This window comes from Triticum dicoccoides, chromosome 3A, assembly GCF_002162155.2.
Source record: "Triticum dicoccoides isolate Atlit2015 ecotype Zavitan chromosome 3A, WEW_v2.0, whole genome shotgun sequence".
NCBI classification, from domain to species: domain Eukaryota; kingdom Viridiplantae; phylum Streptophyta; class Magnoliopsida; order Poales; family Poaceae; genus Triticum; species Triticum dicoccoides.
In genome coordinates, this window is record NC_041384.1 from 571,056,403 (window position 1) to 571,077,472 (window position 21,070).

The 21,070-nt window shown below is 43.8% G+C and overlaps 2 protein-coding genes and 1 pseudogene across 3 annotated transcripts; all 3 read right to left on the reverse strand.

Moving 5' to 3' along the window:
- Window positions 1-2,511: 2,511 nt before the first annotated feature.
- Window positions 2,512-7,524, reverse strand: LOC119272178 (probable DNA replication complex GINS protein PSF3). Its single transcript, XM_037553731.1, has 7 exons — window positions 7,423-7,524; window positions 6,598-6,682; window positions 6,452-6,523; window positions 5,960-6,063; window positions 5,644-5,736; window positions 3,080-3,219; window positions 2,512-2,976 (listed from the first exon to the last, which is right to left on the reverse strand). Exons 2-7 carry the CDS (start codon window positions 6,640-6,642, stop codon window positions 2,846-2,848), a joined length of 585 nt encoding a protein of 194 aa, XP_037409628.1. The 5' UTR covers window positions 6,643-6,682; window positions 7,423-7,524; the 3' UTR covers window positions 2,512-2,845.
- Window positions 7,525-8,351: 827 nt separating this feature from the next.
- On the reverse strand, window positions 8,352-11,419 carry LOC119269253 (annotated as a pseudogene).
- A 2,706-nt stretch (window positions 11,420-14,125) lies between these two features.
- On the reverse strand, window positions 14,126-19,133 carry LOC119269255 (FBD-associated F-box protein At4g10400-like). 2 transcript variants are annotated; one of them, XM_037551051.1, is made up of 4 exons: window positions 19,014-19,133; window positions 16,629-17,575; window positions 14,881-15,036; window positions 14,126-14,791 (listed from the first exon to the last, which is right to left on the reverse strand). In XM_037551051.1, exons 2-4 carry the CDS (start codon window positions 17,532-17,534, stop codon window positions 14,420-14,422), a joined length of 1,434 nt encoding a protein of 477 aa, XP_037406948.1. In that variant the 5' UTR covers window positions 17,535-17,575; window positions 19,014-19,133; the 3' UTR covers window positions 14,126-14,419. The 2 variants fall into 2 exon arrangements, with proteins under 2 accessions (XP_037406948.1, XP_037406947.1); XM_037551050.1 differs by having other exon boundaries at window positions 18,979-19,133.
- Between the last annotated feature and the right edge of the window lie 1,937 nt (window positions 19,134-21,070).

Genomic DNA, 21,070 nt, shown 5'->3' on the forward strand with positions numbered 1-21,070 from the left:
GCATCTTCCATGAAGAGAAAATTACAAAAGGACGACAGATAAAGCATCAACCAGTTGGTATATTTTCAGCTTTGTGGACGGATGTGGTGTTGTGAACGTGTCTGCTTGTATCAAGGTTTCTATCCGAGTTATTGTTTTGTACAAAAACTAGATCTGAAGCTTTCAACATTGTTCATTTTCATGCATAAATTCAGGTTTGCTTTTCTCGAAGAATAATTTTATTATATGTTAGCACTTCCAACATTGTTCAGCTTCATGCATAAATTCAGGTTTGATTTTCTTATAGAATGATTCTCTTGTAGGTTAGATTTCAAAGCTTTCAAAATTGCACAGTTTTATGAATAAATTCATGTACTAGATCAAAATTGAGTCCAAGAAGGCCTTTTTACCCTGTTGCATTGTTCCTGAGATGTAACAACTATTACATCATGCTATTTATATTACCTTGATGTTTCATTGTTCTGATGTATGCCTATTTATTTTTAGAAATACCTACCGATTTATTATCAAAATATACGGGCGCAGCAACGCGCGCCATTAATGATCTAGTTCCTCTCAAAAGCGGCCAGACTAGTTCTCACGAACTCAAGCCTCTCTTCCCTGCCTATGTTTGCTATGGGCCTTTTTTTGCTTGCAGAGGGGGTGCACGCAAAGTTTGACACGCCGCGGTCTAAATTCTTTTGGGAAGGAACTAGCCCGAACCGTAAATACCATATGGTCAAATGGGCTTGGGTGTGTTGTCCCAAGGACTTGGGGGGCCTCGGGATCACCAACTCTAGATTGCTTAACATCGCTATGATGTGTAGGTGGATTTGGAAAATTGCCCAGGGGGCGTCCGGACTCTGGGTTGATCTCCTTAAGGCCAAGTACTTCCCCAACGGGAATTTCTTTGAAGGTAGAGCAAGGGGCTCGCCTTTTTGGAATGATCTCCAGACGATCAAGTCGGCCTTTGCCTTGGGGGCTAAGTTCTTGATTGGAGATGGGCGATCGGCGCGATTCTGGACAGATCTTTGGATAGGCGCCCGCCCCCTATGGGAAGAATTCCGCGACCTGTATGACATTGCCGTAGACCCAGGCATGTCGGTGGCTGACGCGCTGCGTACGACCCCTCCGGAGATTCATTTCAAAAGCGAACTTCAGGGGACAGAGCGGGCCAGTGTTGTAGCCCTGCAGCAGTTGATTGACCGGGTGGTGCTCTCGGACCAACCGGACGCGGTGAGCTGGGCGCTCACCAGCTCTGGGAAGTTCTCGGTCAAGTCTCTATACCGCAAGCTGTGCCAGGGGCCGTCGCAGCTGGTGGTGGCAGGGCTTTGGACCGCGCGGTTGCCACTGAAGATCAAACTATTCCTTTGGCAAATGTTCCGCGATAAGCTTCCCACTTCCCTGAACGTGGCCAAACGGAATGGGCCGGCCAATGGGCCTTGTGCGTTGTGCGGGGACCCAGAGGACGCGAACCACGCCTTCTTTCGGTGCCCCTTAGCGCGGTTTGCGTCGAGCGCAGTGCGGTCCGCGGCTGGTGTCCAGTGGGACCCACGCTCAGCTGCAGAGCTTATCCACATTTTAGGTGGGCTGCAAGGCTCAACGAAACGAGTCGTGTGGACCTGTGTCGGAGCTCTTCTATGGTCCTTGTGACTAACTAGGAATAAACTCGCAATCGAGGGGACCTTGCCAACACATCCGGCTAATATCATCTTCAAATGCAATCTTCTTTTGCAGCAGTGGAGTCCGTTGGGGAGGCGCAAGGATGCTGATTTGATCAAGACAGCGCAACAGCGAATTCTGCAAGTGTATGCGGCGGCTAGGGAGCCATGACTACGGTGGTCGACGTAGTCTCTTTTGAGTGCTTGACGAGCCTGCGTGCTCAGTACAGGCGATGCCTTGTAACGCGACAATAACTTTATCTTCTCCGCTCGATCATGATAGTGGCCCGATGGGGCTTTTGGGTGATGTAAGACTTATTGGTATGACTCTGCCGTTGGGGCTTTATTAATTTAAAGCCGGACGCATCTGGCGTCTTCGTTCTAAAAAAAACCAGCTCTCCGACGAGTAGGTAGGTGTTATGTTGTCCACGTGCCTGTGTATATGTAGCGTGTAGGGATCGAGTCTGGCCGGACTCTGGAGTCCTCTTCTAAAAACAAGTCCGAGTGCCTTCCATCGATACACAACCAAACCGGATGAAAACCGGGAAGTTGGTTTCCTGTCGTATTCGTAGCTAATCCAAGATCACGTCCTTGTGCACCCCTCGTCATTTTGTTTAGCCACGCAAAGAAGATGGGGTCGACTATGCTATAGTGAGTAATTCTTTGATCTGGGTCAGTTGTGAGTTCTAATCCTGGTGTGGCAAGCCATACCGACAGCGTTTAGATCTGTTTATTCCTCCTCCTCGTACCTGAACCGCTAATTTGTACTCCCTCCAACACATAATATAAGAGCGTTAGACCGCAACCAAAGATTAAGGTAGAGGAGCTGCGAGGTGCAACTGCATAACTGATGGGAACGGATCTCCTTCATGCAAGCACAACAGAGATTCACAAGTCAGCATCTAACTGCTTAAGTTGATGGGATTGATTTCTTTCCCGTGTGCTAAACCAGGAGAGGAATAAGATGAGATGGCCAACCCAGGAGGCGAACCCCAGCCTCTTACTCCAATTAAGGTTTGTCAGTCCAACTGACAAATTGAAGATACGAGTATTCAAACAAACATATCAGGTGCGCCGACGTCTGATCGCAGATCAGAACTGCCTTTCGCGCTTTTTCTGTTCCATACATTTACAGTACCAGATCTATCAGTGTGCAAACATTGGCTCTCTCCCGCCCAGGCACTGCGCTCCACAGTAAAAACAGTTCAGGGCGTCGAAGGCCCGTCAGGCAGCTTTGTCTTCCTCTTCCTTCCAAGAATGGACGCCTTCTGCAACCTCGCACCCCCGACGCGCCACTTCCTGAAGGCGGACATCGACTCCCTAGCAGATTCAAACACTTCACGGCGAAAAGAACCAAGGTTAACCCGACTTGGAGTGGTTGGTATGGTAAGGGAAAACAAACAGGGGAACGAGTAAGTGCACGAGGGAGATGTTTGTACCTTGAGCTTCTTCTTTTGTAAGGCGTGTTGTGAACTTGGGCACTGTCATCGTCGAAGAGCTGTGTGCCTTGCTTAGTATCTCCTTGTACCTACTGGCGAACGCGTAGCGCAAGAACTGGCCAATGCTCTTGTCACCCACCCTGTTGATGCAAGCCATGCAAACTTCATAATTCGGCGAGGAAAATAATTTAGTCTGACCATTATAGTAGGGAAGTAATAACTCAAGTGTGGGGTTAAAGATCGAACTCCCCCTCTATTACACCACCTATTACCTTTCAAAGTTTTGTGCTAGTCACATAGTCTAGTCCATACAAATTAATGGGATTGGGAATAGACAAAAGGAAAAAATGGTGTAAAGTTACCTCAAATAGTAGAATGATATGCATTTAGAAACAAACTTTGAATGGTACAGTGAAATGTATTAAGAATGTGTGTGGGGGGGGGGGGGTGTGGATAATATATAAGGGCATCTCCAATGCTAGGCGCCTATACAGGCGCTTGTGGCGTGAAAAATAAATATCCAGAAAATAAAAAGGGATCTAGCGCCCTCTCTTCCAATGGGAGGCGCTAAACAAGCTCTAATTACCAATTAGAAAGAAGTGCCCAGCTCTCGTACGTGAAAGGAAACAGCCTAGCGCTCGATGCTTTTCTTTGCATCGATGCCACACTAGGCGCTGGGAATAAACAGCCTAACCGACGATCTACTGGGATTTCTTTCCTGGCGCCCTGGCCTAGCGCCTCTCCCATTGGAGATGCCCTAAGATGCCCAAACATCACTACATAACTACTTCATGGTATCCCTACAAAGCCAACACCTAACAATATTTCACAGAACTGACAAAATTGGAACAGCAGTGAGGACTCCACCTCCTGCGGGGGGTCTTTCAAACTGAATGTGGACAGTAAACCAGATGGGTTGGGTGACTTGGGTCAATTTTATCACCTGCATATAGAAGGGGAGCAATTCAGAGCCTTTCCCGGTCTGCTTATAAGGAAATTCAGAGCTCCAAACTGAGCACAAAAGAATGTGCCACACAATGCATGTCATGAAATGACACGTTGGCATTGTGATTGACATAGATCATATCTAATCTGAGAATAGTTACACATTTTCAACCTATTCACCTGAACCATCAGGAGAAACTCAAATCCCAATTAGGATCACTCAGAGTATAACCAATTCACTGTCAAGTGGCACCTCTCTATGTTCACCCAGTTTCTCACAACATGTGCTACAGGCGGCTAGCCGGCTACTAAACATTCAATTATTTATGTTCTAGTGCAATTAAAATTGAAGGCAAATCACCATTGAGATCTATATCTGGATCCTTGACATTTCCAGATTAAGATGATTACAGTCAGCTCTTGTCCTAATTAAGTACATCGTCCAGAGTATGCCTTCGAAAAGGGACAAACCTCAAATAACCATAACTTATTTATTCAGGAAAACTTAGTTACACACTGTCGCAACGCGGCAAAATTATGCTAACGCTGGTGGCCAGTGAATTTTTTCAGCAGAGGCAGGGATGGGGTCCAATGGTCCTACGTACTGAAGGTGCCTGAGGAGGGAGCAATGCAGTAGAAGCACTTGAGTGTGGCTCTTTTTAGCTGCAGTATTTTGAACTGGTTCATGTTCTGTTCTAGTGTTTTCCTAGTGACCTGATTGTAAGTAGTTTTTTTTACCTGGTTGTAAGTAGTTTCTGTGCTGGGAGCTGCCTTATTTGGAATATATTTGATCAGCAAGGAATATATTTGATCATCTCGAAGCGACCATATATTACCTTATTCGGAATAAAATGAAAGAACAAGAAGAACAATCAATCACATTTCAAGAAGGTGCGGTTTATTTGAATCTTGTTAGAAGCAAAACTGAAACTAAAAGGCTAAAGCAAAAAGGCATGTCTCACTATGACTTATTAAATCATTTGTTGGAGCAGATAAAAGGGAGCTTGCTGCCAAGTGCCAAATAGGAACAGTAGAACATGCTCAAACCATGAGGCTGGAAGTTATAATCATTTGGATTAAACACCAATTTGAACATAGTTTGGTTAAATTGAGATGGGAGATAACATTGTGAGTGTGGTTAAAAGCATGTGTTAGTCTGGGCCCTCAGTAAAGAAAACCATATGATTGCATTTCTGTTAGCAGGCAATCAACTTTACCTACGCACAATTCATAGTATTAATTGCATCTTCTCCCCAAGATTACAGCTACTTGAACTTATAGAAGTTCCTCCTATGTTACCTTAATATGCCACTGCAAATATCCTTTTTATGGGCATGTAAGCATTTAATTTTTACAAAAACAGAATACATGTAGAAAGCATAATGCATTGTAGTGTTGTATGCCTACACAATTACCCAGTTATTGCAACTGAGAATATAACATGGCTAAGGCTCATCAAAGTTCTGCGAAGCAGTGGAGTGGGTAATCTATTTCTAACAAAATCGTATAGAAACATTTAATTGAGAATTTGTGAATTTAAGATTGCACAGAGAAAGGAAATGAGATAGGCAAAAATGGAAATAAAATAGAATGTGTAACTGAGATCGTTCAGAACTTACAGAGGAACAATCTTGCATCCAAGCTCATAAAAGTAAGGGCACCGAACCCTCAAATCAACACAGGCTGCATCAGCTTGGATCTCCTTCCGAGTTCTGCATGCAAATTACGTCACACAAGCCACAAAACTCAACCAATGGGTATTTCATTCAGTTAAAAAGGGTATCTACTTAAAAGCATCATTAAGTTGACAAGAGGAATTTCCATGTAAATTTGTTGAAATGAGAACGATAACTACATACTACTGCATCCAGTATATATTAGTGTCCCTCTCAAGAATTTCTACAAATACAAAAAACAGATTACGAAGAAGCCTACTTCTGGGTGAAGCAAGGAGGTACATTTATTGACACCGCTTGTTCCAGAGACAGCATTCCATGCGCAAGCCAAAATGGAAGGTCTACTTTAGCACCCTTTTCAACCTGAACATAAAGAATATAAGAAATTAAGCATTGGAACCAGATAAATACTTTGATTCATTTTCCACAGTGGCAAGAAAAGGTGCTAAAAAACCAAAGCATCTAACTCCCAGTTGGTGTTCACTAAGAAATAAGGCAGAGGGGCAAAAGAAAGCATCTAGCATTCCATATCAATTTTGCAAACTAAAATACAATGCATCTATCTCAGGTAAATATCATTCAACTAGTCAACGTATTTGAAAAGTAATTTGCTCAAGAACAAACAGATCAGAGGAAGAATTGGCAGCAGTTGCCCATCAGCAAGTTTAACATAGCAGTTAAACATAAATACACAAATGCCGTCGGACAGATGCTTACAGTCTTACACTAAGGGTCAAAAAAAGATGCTTACACTGTTTCTCTCGGCACCAGGATCTAGCAGACCGACGCCATTTGCAGTTACTTGGAAAACAACCGAAATAAGCTGCAATTACAGTAGAGTATTCATGCCATCTGCACAAGCATAAATGAACCAGAGGATAACACGAGCACGGTTACCTCCTCCTCCATGAGGATGTCGGCAACGTCGTAGTAACAAGGCATTTCGCCAGGTGGGACAGGTCACTGTTTCTTATTCTCAACCCTGCATCAACAATTTGCAGTATGCCGATGAGAGAAAGTCCAACTCACTCACCAAATGTGGCCTCCTATATATTAAGGCTCCATTTGGATGTTGATGTTGATGTTGATATTGAGGGCCATGGAATTGAATTGGTCCCAACATCAAACCTCGCAGACATTGATATTGAAATTGAACCTGAAACTGAATAATGTTGTTTGGATGTGTTCAAGAACAGACACTTGGAATTCACATGAGAGACTCAATTCTGAATATTATTTGGATGATCGTTGTCAAAATGGAATTGCTCATTTGTAATAGGATGAATATTGTACTTTGAATATAAACGCTCTTATATTTCTCTACAGAGGGAGTAATGTTTAAAACTAACTTGTGTGCAACATGTGAATATCTGTGGAAGGTTATATGTCAAGAATACAACAGCATCACTTGTACAGAAATAACAGCACCTACACTACACACAGCAGCCGCCATGGGGTGCCGGCCATGGGGGGCGAGGGGGAAAGGCTCGGTCGCCATGGGGTCCCGGCGGTGGTGATCAACGCGGCGGTCGCCATGAGTGGCAGGAGGCAGCGGCCGGCATGGGCTGCTGGCCGTGGTGGCCGAGCCGCATCCGAGATGGAGGCCGCCGTCGTGAGGGGCAGACGGGGCAACGCGTAACGCCGCAGAGAGAAAGGAGGGGGGTGGGCGGGGAGACAAGAGGAAGATGAGGGCGGGGAGAGAAGGAAGAGGGGGAGGCTGACCTGCGCCGCCGCCGTCGAGGCCTGCTGTGCTTCCCAGCTCCAGCGCCGCTCCTCCTGTCCTCCCGCGCGCGTTTCGCTTCTGATTTTCGGGGAGCGCGGGCGAAGCAGCACTATCTTTTTTCGAAAACAAGCAGCACTATCAGAGTAGTACCTCTTGGAGTCTTGGTTCCTATAGCCTATATGGGGAAAAATATTTAATAATTACAAAAAAAAGTCAAAATAGTTCAGAAGTTTTTTGCAATAAACTTAATTTTCTTTTGCACTAGTATATATAATTTTTCATGGAAAATAAGCCCAGAGTTGACTTCAAGGCAAAAAACAGAATTTATTTATCATTATTATTTTACGGGAAAACTTCCGATCTATTCATATTCAATGGTAGTACAACGAACACAAGAAATAATGAAAATTACATCCAGCTCCGTAGACCACCTAACGACAACTACAAGCACTGAAGCGAGCTGAAAATTTATTTGCTATTATAGGGTCATTATTCACACTATTTTGACCAAAAATTTGTATCTTTTTAAAACCAGTCAAGGTTTTTTTTTAACTTTTTCACAAGTATTATCTCCATCCCAAAATTCTTATCTAAGACAAGAATTTCGAGACGGAGGCGGTACAATGGAAGGTCAAGTTTATTTAAATAATATTTTAAGAATTTTTTGACTTTTTATTTAATTACAACTAATCTTTCCTTTTCATGTAGGGTGTAGATACACCCATATACCAAACGTCCACCTCCACTACACATCTCTAATACAACTGCATATCATCTAGCAGTAGTAACAGCCCAAATCACAGGAACATCCACGCATCTATTTACAGCTCACATCGAAGAACCATCAGTAGTCACACAGCTAACAGCAGAGCAATTGCAAACACCTCTGGTCCAGACAATTTCGGCAAAATAGCAGGCGCGGAAATCAAACCCGGAGCCAAGACGCTACACAGCTATGCTCAAGCAGTGCAAATGCTTACAGCATATATGGATAGTTTTGCTGCTCCAAAACCCAGCATTCACCAAGTTTCAGGACAAGGATCCAAATGAAGGTCTCATGCAGAACAAAAGGGAAACTAATGGTTGGGCACAACTTAACCCTAGAGAGCTCTAGAAATCATCATGTTCAGATTCATCGCTGCCAAAGCTTCGCTCCTCAAAAGTCATCAGGATCATACTCGTCACTGCTAGGATCATCAGGGTTACTCTGTTCGTCGGAGTCATCATCTTCCCAGTCTGGATTTTTCTTCGCCCTCTTCTGCTTCGGGCGTTCCTCTTCGGCGCGTGCATTCTCAGCGAAGGCCCTCTTTTTGATATCTTCGTAGGAAGTTACACTTATCTTGTCCGAACTGACACCATTCGCTACCAGGACATCCACCAGCTTGTCAATTCCATCATCACCCTCTGAATACTGTATGATGACACTTTTAAGGAATGGACACTGGAAGGTCATTCCATCAGTAGGCATGCCTTCTGTTTCTGCTGCTTCGTCAAGCTAGAGACAAACAGGAAGAGAGAGAGAAAAGGTCCTACATGTTAGCGAACCTTTTCAAAATATTTCAATTCAATAATATTACATGCTGCGTACCTGTCTATGCATCAGAGCGAGCTCTTCTAGTCTTGGTGAAAGCTGGAGGAAGCGAAGCAAAACATAGAAGTCCTTGGTCAAGTGCCATTTGCCAATTTCAAGAGTTACAAGGTTCTCAAACACTGAACATGTAGGCAGCTCATTTTCCAAAATAACCTTGATTAAATGAGTACGCAAGCGAGTTATAACTATTCCGAAGCAGAAACAAGCATGATAATGTATAATAACTGAACAAAAATGGGAAAAGATCAAATGACCATTGCCACACAAGACATCATGAAAATGTAGCACTACCACTACAAGACTTTCGCACCACAGTTGACAACTAATGTTGAAAGCTATAAGAAGCCAACAGACAAAATGTCTCACTATGAAAACAAACAAATGAAACATTGCCCGATGTTTCTACAATAGCTGCACCTTGAACTTATCAAACACAATCTCTAAAGTTCATGTTTTTTCTGCCATTTGCTTACGCACAGCAAATCAGCAAATGCTTAAAATATCCATATCAACCAGAATGACGTTTGATATCTTAGCTTTCATATTCTGAATGTTTCCTTCATATCTGATGCACTTTTACTAAAATTGAAAGTTTGCTCTGTTCTAGTGTAAACGACTGATAGAAGGAAAGTAAATCGTAAAACAGATCAGTATAGAAAAATATTATGAATCCAACAGTTGTTTGTTAGAACTTAGACCAACATGAATTACCAGAACTAGTTCAGCATTAATGGATAAACTCATGGTCTCATATATATATTGCTTTGCACATTCACGTCCATTTCAGCAGCAAAAAAATTAAAAAAGGTACACACACAACATTAAGCCTACCACACTAGAATTAAACTTCAACAAACATAACTTGCGAAGAACCTCCTAGAAAGGAAAACAGAGAACTTCTGATTTCAAATACACCTCAGTAAAACATGACTGCGCACCGGCAATGCAAAGGCAACCGATATTCAATCATTACCGGTCTCAACAAACATAACACATGAAGAGCCTTTAAGAAAGAAAACTAAAAGCTATTGATCCCAAATAGACAAATACGCCTTGAAAATAGGGCAAAATCTACTGCTGCACTTTGAAAATGTAAGGGCGCCAATATTCAATCCATCAGGGTAGGAAAATTAAGCAATACATGTGATACACGAGTTTGTCTTGCAGGCATTTCCCTAATGGATCTTAATATCTTCAGAACATCATCAGCAAAAAAGTAAAATAACCAATATTGACAACTTACAGGAGGTAAATTAAGCAAAGCATGACAAAAATGTACATTGACAAATTAGTCAATCACATTATATTTGCCTTTTAGTTGCAGCATAAGTGTTTAACTTTTAAGTAAAACCACTTTATTGACTTCCATTTTGCTTTCGGTAAATATAGCAATACACATGCTGACGTGCTACTATCAACTACAAGCGACAGCAACCATGCACCACAGCTCTAGATACAGAGCAGAGAGCATATAGTTTTATTAAACCCTTTTCCATACAGAATTTATGACAAAAGATAATTCATATTTTCGCAAGAAAACAAAGTAGAAAAATACCAAACAGAACAACAGGCCTGTCTTCTGATAAGCATACCTTCATGTCACAACCAAATAGTGCAAGTTTTTTGGCATGCACAAGAACTCCTGTAAACCTAGATTCACCACCAAATGTACGCCCACAAGTATTTATGCGTGCGCTCTCTAGCGATGGCTGGTCTCTCCAAGAAATATCTTCCAGTGAAAAACCGGTGCACTCAAAGCTAATGAGATTAGGAGCAGAAATTGTCATTCTATCTGGTCCATACATGGAACCATCAATGGTTAGCCTTTTTAGCGCTTTTGATTTTATGTGCTCAAGACACACTGCAGAGTCTATCAGATGCAAGTCTTCTAGGCCAGGGCTCCGGGCAATGAAACTCTCCAGAGGAAGCTCATGCACTTCCACATCGCGTAGAGTCAGTTTTTTAAGAGAAGGAAGCTTGATTATGTCAGGCAGCACAAGTCCCTTATGCTCATAATCTCGAAAAGGAGCTCCACCCCACTGCAAATTTAGCTCCTCAAGTGAGCGGCAGGTGAAAATGCCAGGAGGTAAATTAGTCTTATCATACATGCAAAGCTCCACGTCAAGCACTTTAACTTTATGATTCACAGCGTAGCGAATCCACTTTCTGACATCATTGCAGTTCAGGGGAGCATGAGGATCCCAATGCAGACGGAATGTGTGCAAGTCAACATTACGACGGGCAAGCAATAGGTTGTCAACATAATGAGCAAATTTTTCGACCTTCCAACGCCCAAAGTCTGTAATCAAGGTGTATGATCTGATCACTGTCACCTCTCATGGCCTTCTTATCACCTGACTTCATAGCAACCCTGCCTCAGATTCCTTAACCAAAAAGGCTAGATAACCTGCCATGTATATACACATTCCACGATTAATACATCAAGTGATGAGGCCCCAGCAGAGAAAAAGTTCAATTATCTCAAGAGTGTCCATGTTACCATGCTACATAAATAATATGAAGGTTTTATTTGTTTAGTGGACTCTTCACACTAAGTATTGCAAGTCTTGGTTAGTGCTCATAATTGTTGTGACTTCAGCATCAAACTGGGGGTCGTGGAGCAGAACGGTTGCCGCCACCCTGGGTAATCGACCAACCGAAAAATGCGTACCACAATAGGGCATCAAAATATGTATTGACAAGTAAGAAATCTTGCTTGGCATTGAGCATATCCCTAGTCGGCTATGGGCACAGACCCAGAACATGACACTTTCTGTAATACTACGCCAGTAAGGAGAGTACCTAAAAATTTCAGAAAATGTAAATGAAAAAGGAGACCGTCGCTAATGTCTGGTCAATCATAGGTTATCAGTATAATGGGAAATCTTTTTTTATTTACTTTTGGGCAGGGCTAATCTGGGCACTGACAGTCTGACTGACACACACACCCTAAGCGGTTTGGCAAGCAGGCGTGCATAGATTTTCAGTGAACCTGCAAAACTATGATATGGATTCCAAAGGGAAAACGTGTGGCTTTACAAAGAGAGATATCTTGGTCTCATCCGAGAAGCTTGAGCACGCAGAGTACAACAAACGGGGGTGAAATGAGAGCAAGAACCAGATCTGGGATGGTACCAATGTATGCTTATGCTTATATATACAATAAAATGCAAGAAGAAGCTTTGTTCTCACCGGCGAGGAAGAGGAGCGCTCTCGCTGAATGTCCAGCACGGTAGCCAACCGCACCCGCGAGGTTTCCTAGGGTTCAAGGCGAGGCACTTTGAGTTCTGAAGTTTGGATTTGGCTTGCCCCCCAACCGGCCGACCGGGATGGAGTAAAGCTACATCCCCACGAACGGAGGGAGGGACCGAGGGTGCCCCCGCCAAACTTGGCCTGGGCCAACACGGTCTAATATGAGCCTAATACATGGGTCGTGCTGGACACAGCAAGGAAACAGGCCGGCCCACCGGCACGTTTAGCCCACCGGCCCGCCTGATATTTGGGCCTATTTGGGCAGTTTTGGGGGTTAATGTACTTACGGCCTCCACTTTCGAAAAGTGCTACAATTCTCGCCACACTTGGAATTATCAACCCCACACAAAATTACCTCAAAAAAAATCAACCCCACACAAAAAAACTTGGGAATTATCACTAACCATACTGTCATTGACCACCAAAAGAGGAGATTGAAATGACAATCTATAATGAGGGTTTTGATGTTAATGACAAGGCCACTGCTACAAATCATCTGGATGATGTTTAGCATAATTAAACCGCCCCTAGAGCCGTCCGATTTAGAAGCTCACAGCCGCAGGATGAGGTAGCTCCTCCATGGCAGCAGCACCACACAGAAGCTCCCCATGGCAGCCCCGCGCAACACCGCCGGCGCCCGCCATCGCTCCATTGCAGCTCCGTCGGCGCTTCATTGCAACACCGGCGAAGCTTCAACGGCCCTCCGGCGCTTCAATGCAACTCCGACGACGCTTCATTGCAGCTCTGGTGACGCTTCACTGCAGCTCCGGCGACGCTTCAACGACCCCGCGTGCTTCACTGCAGCTCCGGCGGCCCCCCGGCGATGCTTCATCGCAACGCCGGCGAGCCCCCTCTGCTTCACCGGCTGTTGCAGCCTCGCATCGTCGAGCGGTTGAGCTTGTTGATGTTTTGCACCTCCTCCTCGGCCTCCCTATTGTAGCAAGTGCGGCGAGAGGCTCCGCCTTGAGACACCATCAACGGCTGCAGCACCTCGCCGGACCCCTCGCATCGCCGCCCACACCATGAGAAAAAAATCAGCATGTGCGGCCATGACGGGATGAAGAAGAATCGAGCGGGGATGAAGCAAGGAGATGGCGAGGTGTGAAGCAGGAGAGGTGCGGCCATGGCGGGATGAACCAGGGAGACGGAGCAGGCAGGGATGAACCAAGGAGATGCGGGATCAAAGTAGGAGAGATGGGCCATGGCGAGCTTGCGGGGATGGTGGCTATGGCGTCCAAAAAGGAATGAGACTGGAGAAAACGTGTGGATGGCCTGAAGATAACGCTAGGAAGTGGGGCAGCGGGCGGGCGCCACAAGGGACACGTGTCAAGCGAGTGTGACGGTTTAAGTTTCGTTGTTATCAGTCGGCTTAAAACAAACGTTTTCCTAATGACAATGATGGTTAGATGAATAACTATGCTTCAAGCTTGAGTTTAGCGAGCTGCTTTCTTAGGACCGAGTTATCCCTTCGAACAGACGGTTAAGTTAAAAAATCTACTTATCCTCCACAAACTATCTCTCATTTGTTAAACACCTCCAATGAGAATGAAATTCAATTCTTTTGAACAACCATCTCTGTAGGATTCCAAAATATGAAGGATGCCTGAGTCAATTAGTTGAGCAAGAGAAAAAAAACCAATTGTTATTCTCAGGTGCTCATTTTGTGCTTTGATCATGCTAGCCCCGATGATCCAAGAACAAAGCTTAGGAAGAAAACAACTCCGCTCTAGAGTCGATTAACCGAAAAGGCCTCCCATCATATGAAAGGTCGTACAGTGCACACACGAACTCTAGAGCATGGGACAACACTAACCATCAGTGACCACACGGCTAACTAGAGAGTAATTGCAGAAACAACAGGTCGATATGTATCCATGTCACATTGCACAACTATGTTCAAAACAACAGGTCAATATGTATACATGTCGCATTACACAACTATGCTCAAACGGTACAAACGCTCGGAGCATAAGATGTTCGGCTCCATAACCCACAAGTCACCAAGTTTCAGAAGCAAGAGGAAGGATCCAAGAGATGAAGGTCTCATCTAGAACAGAAGGAACAGAATATTGGATGGGTATAAAAGCAGTAGCCCACCCTGCAGGGCTCTAGCGTCAAACTCTCAAATTCATTGCTCTGAAAGCCATACCCCCTCAGTAGTCATCAGGGTCATCAGATGCATCGCTGAACCCATCATCACTCTGCTTGCTGTCAGACTCACTCATTGCGTAAGGATCATACTCTCTCCATTCTGGATTTCTCCTCACCCTCTTCTCGAAGATGCGCAGCTCCTTCGACCGTTCCTCGTCGGCACGTATCCTCTCCGCACGGTCCCGCTTTTCAATTTCATCATAGAAGGCAATATTTATATTGTCTGGACTAATCCCATTGACTACCAGAACACTTAGCAGCTTATCAATTCTTCCATCACCCTCTGAACATTGTATGACAACACTTTCAAGGAGTGGACACCGGAAGGTCATCCCGTCAATTGGCATGCAATCTATTTCCGCTCCTTCATCAAGCTAGAGATAAACAGAAAGCAAAAGGAGAGGATATATTTTAGCAAAACTTCTCAATATAGTAAATGCAATAGATATTACATGCAGCATACCGGCCTATTCATCAAAGTGAGTTCTTCTAGCCTCGGTGAAAGCTGGAGGAAGCGAAGCACAACGAACAAGTCCTCAGTTAAATACCATTCGCCAATCTCAAGAGTTGTGAGGTTTTCAAACGCTGAACATGTTGGCAGCTCCTTTTCCAACATAACCTTGCATTGAGTGAGCGAGTGAGTTATGACTAGGACAAACCTAAAGCAATTATAATACCGATAACACCGTATCATTAACTTGAACGGAAGAGTGCAAACATCAAATTAGCATTGCAACACAAGACATCATGAAAATGTAGCAATATAAAACTGTTGCATCATAATTGATAATTGATATTCAGCTATAAGAAGCCAACAGACCAAATTTCCCACTACGAAAATTATGAATTTTGTTACAGTTGAGAAAACATGCAAGTGGTTAAAGCCTTCCAAGTAACTAAGTGTAAGCTCATCAAAAACAAAAACTGCCAATTTTGTTAGTAAGCTTATCAAACACAATGTCTCAAGCGCATTTTTTTTCTCTTCTATCTGCTTACGCACAGCACTAACTAAGTGGTTAAAGCTTAACAGTATCCATATCAAACAGAATTACATTTCATATCCAGGTTTCACACTCCGAATGCTTCCATCATATCTGATCCACTTTTACTTCTACTGAAAGTGTGCTCTATTTTGGTGGACATAACTAAGGTAAGAAAATCAAATTGTGGAAGAGATCAGTATAGAAAAATATTGAACCAACTCCAATAGTTGTTTGTTAGAATTTAGACCAACATAAGAGCATCTCTAGCAGATCCCGTAGAAACGGTCAAACGTTCAGATTTACTGTACAGGTTGAAAAAAAAAACACCGAATAGATCCTGTAAAATAGCATACCCCATATTTTTTTACAGGTTCCCGTATATTAGAGCAACCATCCGTCATATATGGAGGATTCGAGCCGTTTTTTGAGGATCCCATAAAACCGGTCAACGCTCGAGCAGGGGGCCTGGCGACGCCGCGTGCAAGCAGCGAGCAGGCAGAGCAGCTTGGCAGCAGCTGGCCGGAGCATCGCCAGAGCATGCGGCGGGACGGAGCGTCGCCGGAAAGTTGCTGGAGCAGGCAGCGGCCGGAGCAGGCGGCAGGCCGGAGCGGCGCCGTTCTAGCCGGCCAGAGTTCGAGTTCGTCCATGTGTGTGTCCCGGGGAAGAAGAAGCGTGAGGAGAAAACAAAGAAAAAAAACTTTTATGGTACGGGTTTATGGGATCTGTTCCGCCCGATGCCTCGCGGTACCGTAAATTCGTTATAAGGGGACCTGTAAACTGTTTTTACAGGTGGTGTTTTTACGGGATCTGCTAGAGATGCTCTAAATATTAGTACTAATTCAAAGTTAACGGAGCAATATGATGAACTCATGGATATTAGGTTTTGCATTCAAAATGATCAGATCCACTTTAGCAGTAAGAATAAACAAAATGTACACCCAAATCATTGAGCAACGGCACTTAGATTTTACCTTTTTGTTGCAGCAGAAGTGTTTCAACTATTAAGTAAAACTACTTTGTTTACTTCCATTTTGTTCTGGAAACATGGTAGTGATAAATTTGACATTAACGACTACAAACAACAGCAACGGTTGAATAATGTAATAAGTTTTATAATTCATTTTTATATAGTTTAACAAGAATAATAAAAGAATGCATGTTCTAGCAAAAATATTAAAGATAAAAAACAACAGATAGAACCGCAGGCTTGTCTTTTCAAAAGCCATACCTTTATGTCAGAACCAAATAATGCAAGCTTCTTGGCATACTTAAGAACTCCAGTGAACTTTGATTCACAATCAAATGTATACCCACAAGTATCTATGCGTGCGCTCTCTAGAGATGGTTGGTCTCTCCAGGAAATAGCTTCCAGTGAACATCCCGTGCACTCAAAGCTAATGAGATGAGGGGCAGCAATTGTGAATCCATCGCACTCACCTAGGAAGCCATCAAGGGTTAGCCTTTTTAATGCTTTTGAGGCTATGAGATCAAGACGCATCGCAGAGTCTATCAAATTCAAGTCTTCTAGGCCAGGGCTCCGGGCAATGAATCTGTTCAGAGAAAGCTCATCCACTTCCACGTCGCGCAGAGTAAGTTTCTTGAGAGAAGGAAGATTGATTATGTCAGGCAGTACAAGTCCCGTGTGGTCATAATCTCGGTAGGGAGCATTACCCCACTGCAAATTTAGCTCCTGAAGCGAGCGGCAGGTGAAAATGGCAGGAGGTAAAACAGTCTTATCATATAGACAAAGTTTCACGTCAAGCACTTTAACATTATGCTTCACCGCATAGCCAATCCACATTCTGACATCATTGCAGTTCAGGGGACCATGAGGATTCCAATGCAGCTGGAATGTGTGCAAGTCTACTTTCCGACGGACAAGCAATAGGTTGTTAACGAAATGAGTAAACTTCTCGACCTTCCAATGTTCGAAATCTCTGTAATCAAGGCGTATGAACTGCAGGCTTTCACACAGTTCCATCCACTTCCTAGACACCCTGCGCATGCGCACAACAGTTCTAATCCACACGCATGACAGGATTTTCTGGAGGATGTCTTCAGGCAGCTCGCTGATCAGATCACTTTTAGTCACAGTATCACTCTCCATGGCATGCTCGTCATCTGACGACTCCATAGCAACCCTACCTCAGATTTCTTACCTAAAGGCTTCAAAACCTGCCATGTGTGTACATATTCCACAATTAGTACATGAAGTAATGAGGCCCGGCCCAGGGCAGATATCAATTGCCGCAAAAAGTGTCCATGTTATCAATGTTGCATCAGTATGAATGTTTTACTTGTTTAGCTGGGTTGTTCGCACAAAGCAATGCAGGTTTGGTTAGTTCTTATAACGGTTACGACCTTAACACCAAATTAGGGAAGCAGAGCAATTTCCAGCCTCCCCTGTGTATTGCGTTCCTACCAAAACTTTTCTGCATACCACAACAGAGCACTACATTCTCTAGCAATTTAATAGACAGAGTAAAACATTTTGCTCGGCATCGAGCATTTTCTAGCCAAGTAATGAACAGTAGATATCCAAATTTCCAATCCATGAAGAGTTTTTGTTGTTGTTGTTGTTGTTGTTGTAATCAGAGGCGGAGCTACAGGGTGGCCAGGGTGGCGGCCCACCCTGGAATTTTGGTCCGGCCTTTATACCTATGCAGTTCGAGACGTGTCGGAGAGAAAAAGAAAAGCCCAATAACACTTGACCCAACAAGCAACAATGCATGCATCCACCACTTCACGTCTGCACCACATCGAGCCTTCCCGCCCACGATGCCCAGCCGCCTCCGTCCCCGCCCGCCTCGCCGCTTCTGCGCGACCATGTCAGCCTCACCGCTCACCCGGACGCCCACGAGCCTCTTCTTCCCCCCTTCTTCTCCGCCATCCACCCGGCCCTCACAGCCAGCCTCACCCTCCGCGCGTCCACGACCCCCTGCGGGCTGTGGCCTTGGCCCTGGCCGCACGGCGCTTGGAGCAAGCCGCCGCCGCCCGCCGCCCAGACCACATCTCAGGTCTCCAGCACTCCCGGTGGTCGTCAGATTTGAGGTCGCCCACTGCCAAACCCCCCAATTGATTTAGGGTTTGTTCTTTGTCGTGCTATCCACTGTCCAGAACACACGAATAGACAAACACATAGTACAAATAATTTTGCACATCATTTGTGTTCAATTACGTTATTATGTTTGATAAAGGAAAGTTATTATTGCAAAATTACTGAAGAATGAAGAGGATCACGGACACTGCTTTTGTAGATCTGGTATGTAGATACGAACATACGGGATCTCTATGTGGGATAGATAATTAGTTAGAAAATTCACATGTCATAGATGTCAAAAAAAATTAGGAGGACCACCCTGTCTTCAAATCCTAGATCCGCCACTGGTTTTAATACTAACACCAATAGGGATTATCTAAGAGCCAGATTATCACCAGAGCTCGCCGTAGGACGAGTTTGGCATGCCAGATTTAAGCAGTTTGCATGCTGCTGCGCATAGATTAGCAGCGGAAACGCGACGTGTTTACAGAGAGGGGAAATTGGATCTTTGGGCAAAAAAAAGATATGAGATGCTTACGAGAAACGGCTGGCAGAGAGGTGTTCCGTTCTCACCGGCAAGGGAAGAGGAGAGCTCCCTCGGAGTCGCCGACGGCGCCGGCGACCCGAGGCCGAGGGCTTCTCTAGGGTTAGGTGGGTTCGAGGCTTGGGGTGTGGCGTGCCACCGGACTGATGTCTCGTGCCACTGCCTGGCTTCAATAAGGAGTTTATTAATTATCCTTTGGATAAAACACAAGATAAAAATAAAGGTGTGACCAGCTCTCATCTAGATAAGAATTAATTAAGCCTCATTTAACTCCTACATCATTCGATTTCATGCGAGACCAATGCATTTTTTCTTTTTCTTTTTTTCTGATTAATCAAATGATACAGAAGTTTGATACTCCCCCATTCCATAAAATAGTGCATATGAATTTTTTTTAAAAGTCAAACTTTGACCAAGTTTATAAAAAAAACTATTTATACCTACAATATTACAAATATATATAATATGAAATACATCTTATGTTGAATCTAGTGAGATATATTTTGGCATCCTAGATGTTTTTCTCTACAAATTTGTAGCGACCCGATCTCAGACGGTCAAGTCTCTGTGTTTCAGTGTCATCTCTAGATCGGAAATGCTGACACACACAGTACTCGAAGGATCTATAACAGAGTAGCAATCACACACTTATTACATCGAATGTCTCCCAAAGGAGAACTTATTACATTAATATGGCTTAAGGCTATCTAATACGATAACAGCGGAAGACTTGGAAGATAAAGTGAGTCATTCAACTCCAACGGCATAGCTGAGCTGCACGGCAACGACCTAGCGAACCTTACTCCTCGTCTGAAAAGTCTGCAACATAATATGTTGCATCCTGAAGAACGGGTCAGCACATGGAATATGCTGGCAATGTAACACAATAGAGCAATGAACAGAATAATGCTAACACTATATGCAATATCGCTGGTGGAGGCTGTTTGGTTAATACTCCCTCCATTCCACAATGTAGTGCTTCCTCTATCCCCGTGTTTCAACTTTGACCGTAAATTTAACTATCAAGACCGATTGCGGCGTGAGTAAAAATTATAACAATGAATTCATATTCGAAAGAAGTTTTCAATTATATAATTTTTTCTCCCACCACAATTGGTCTCGTTGGTTAAACTTATGTTCAAAGTTGGTGAAGGAAATATGCCCTAGAGGCAATAATAAAGTTATTATTTATTTCCTTATATCATGATAAATGTTTATTATTCATACTAGAATTGTATTAACCGGAAACATAATACATGTGTGAATACATAGACAAACAGAGTGTCACTAGTATGCCTCTACTTGACTAGCTCGTTGATCAAAGATGGTTATGTTTCCTAACCATAGACATGAGTTGTCATTTGATTAACGGGATCACATCATTAGGAGAATGATGTGATTGACTTGACCCATTCCGTTAGCTTAGCACTTGATCGTTTAGTTTGTTGCTATTGCTTTCTTCATGACTTATACATGTTCCTATGACTATGAGATTATGCAACTCCCGTTTACCGGAGGAACACTTTGTGTGCCACCAAACGTCACAACGTAACTGGGTAATTATAAAGGTGCTCTACAGGTGTCTCCAAAGGTACTTGTTGGGTTGGCGTATTTCGAGGTTAGGATTTGTCACTCCGATTGTCGGAGAGGTATCTCTGGGCCCACTCGATAATGCACATCACTATAAGCCTTGCAAGCATTGCAACTAATGAGTTAGTTGCGGGATGATGTATTATGGAACGAGTAAAGAGACTTGCCGGTAACGAGATTGAACTAGGTATTGAGATACCGACGATCGAATCTCGGGCAAATAACATACCGATCACAAAGGGAACAACGTATGTTGTTATGCGGTCTGACCGATAAAGATCTTGGTAGAATATGTAGGAGCCAATATGGGCATCCAGGTCCCGCTATTGGTTATTGACCAGAGAGGTGTCTCGGTCATGTCTACATAGTTCTCGAACACGTAGGGTCCGTACGATTAACGTTCGTTGACGATGTAGTACTATATGAGTTATGTATGTTGATGACTGAATGTTGTTCGGAGTCCGGGATGAGATCACGGACATGACGAGGAACTCCG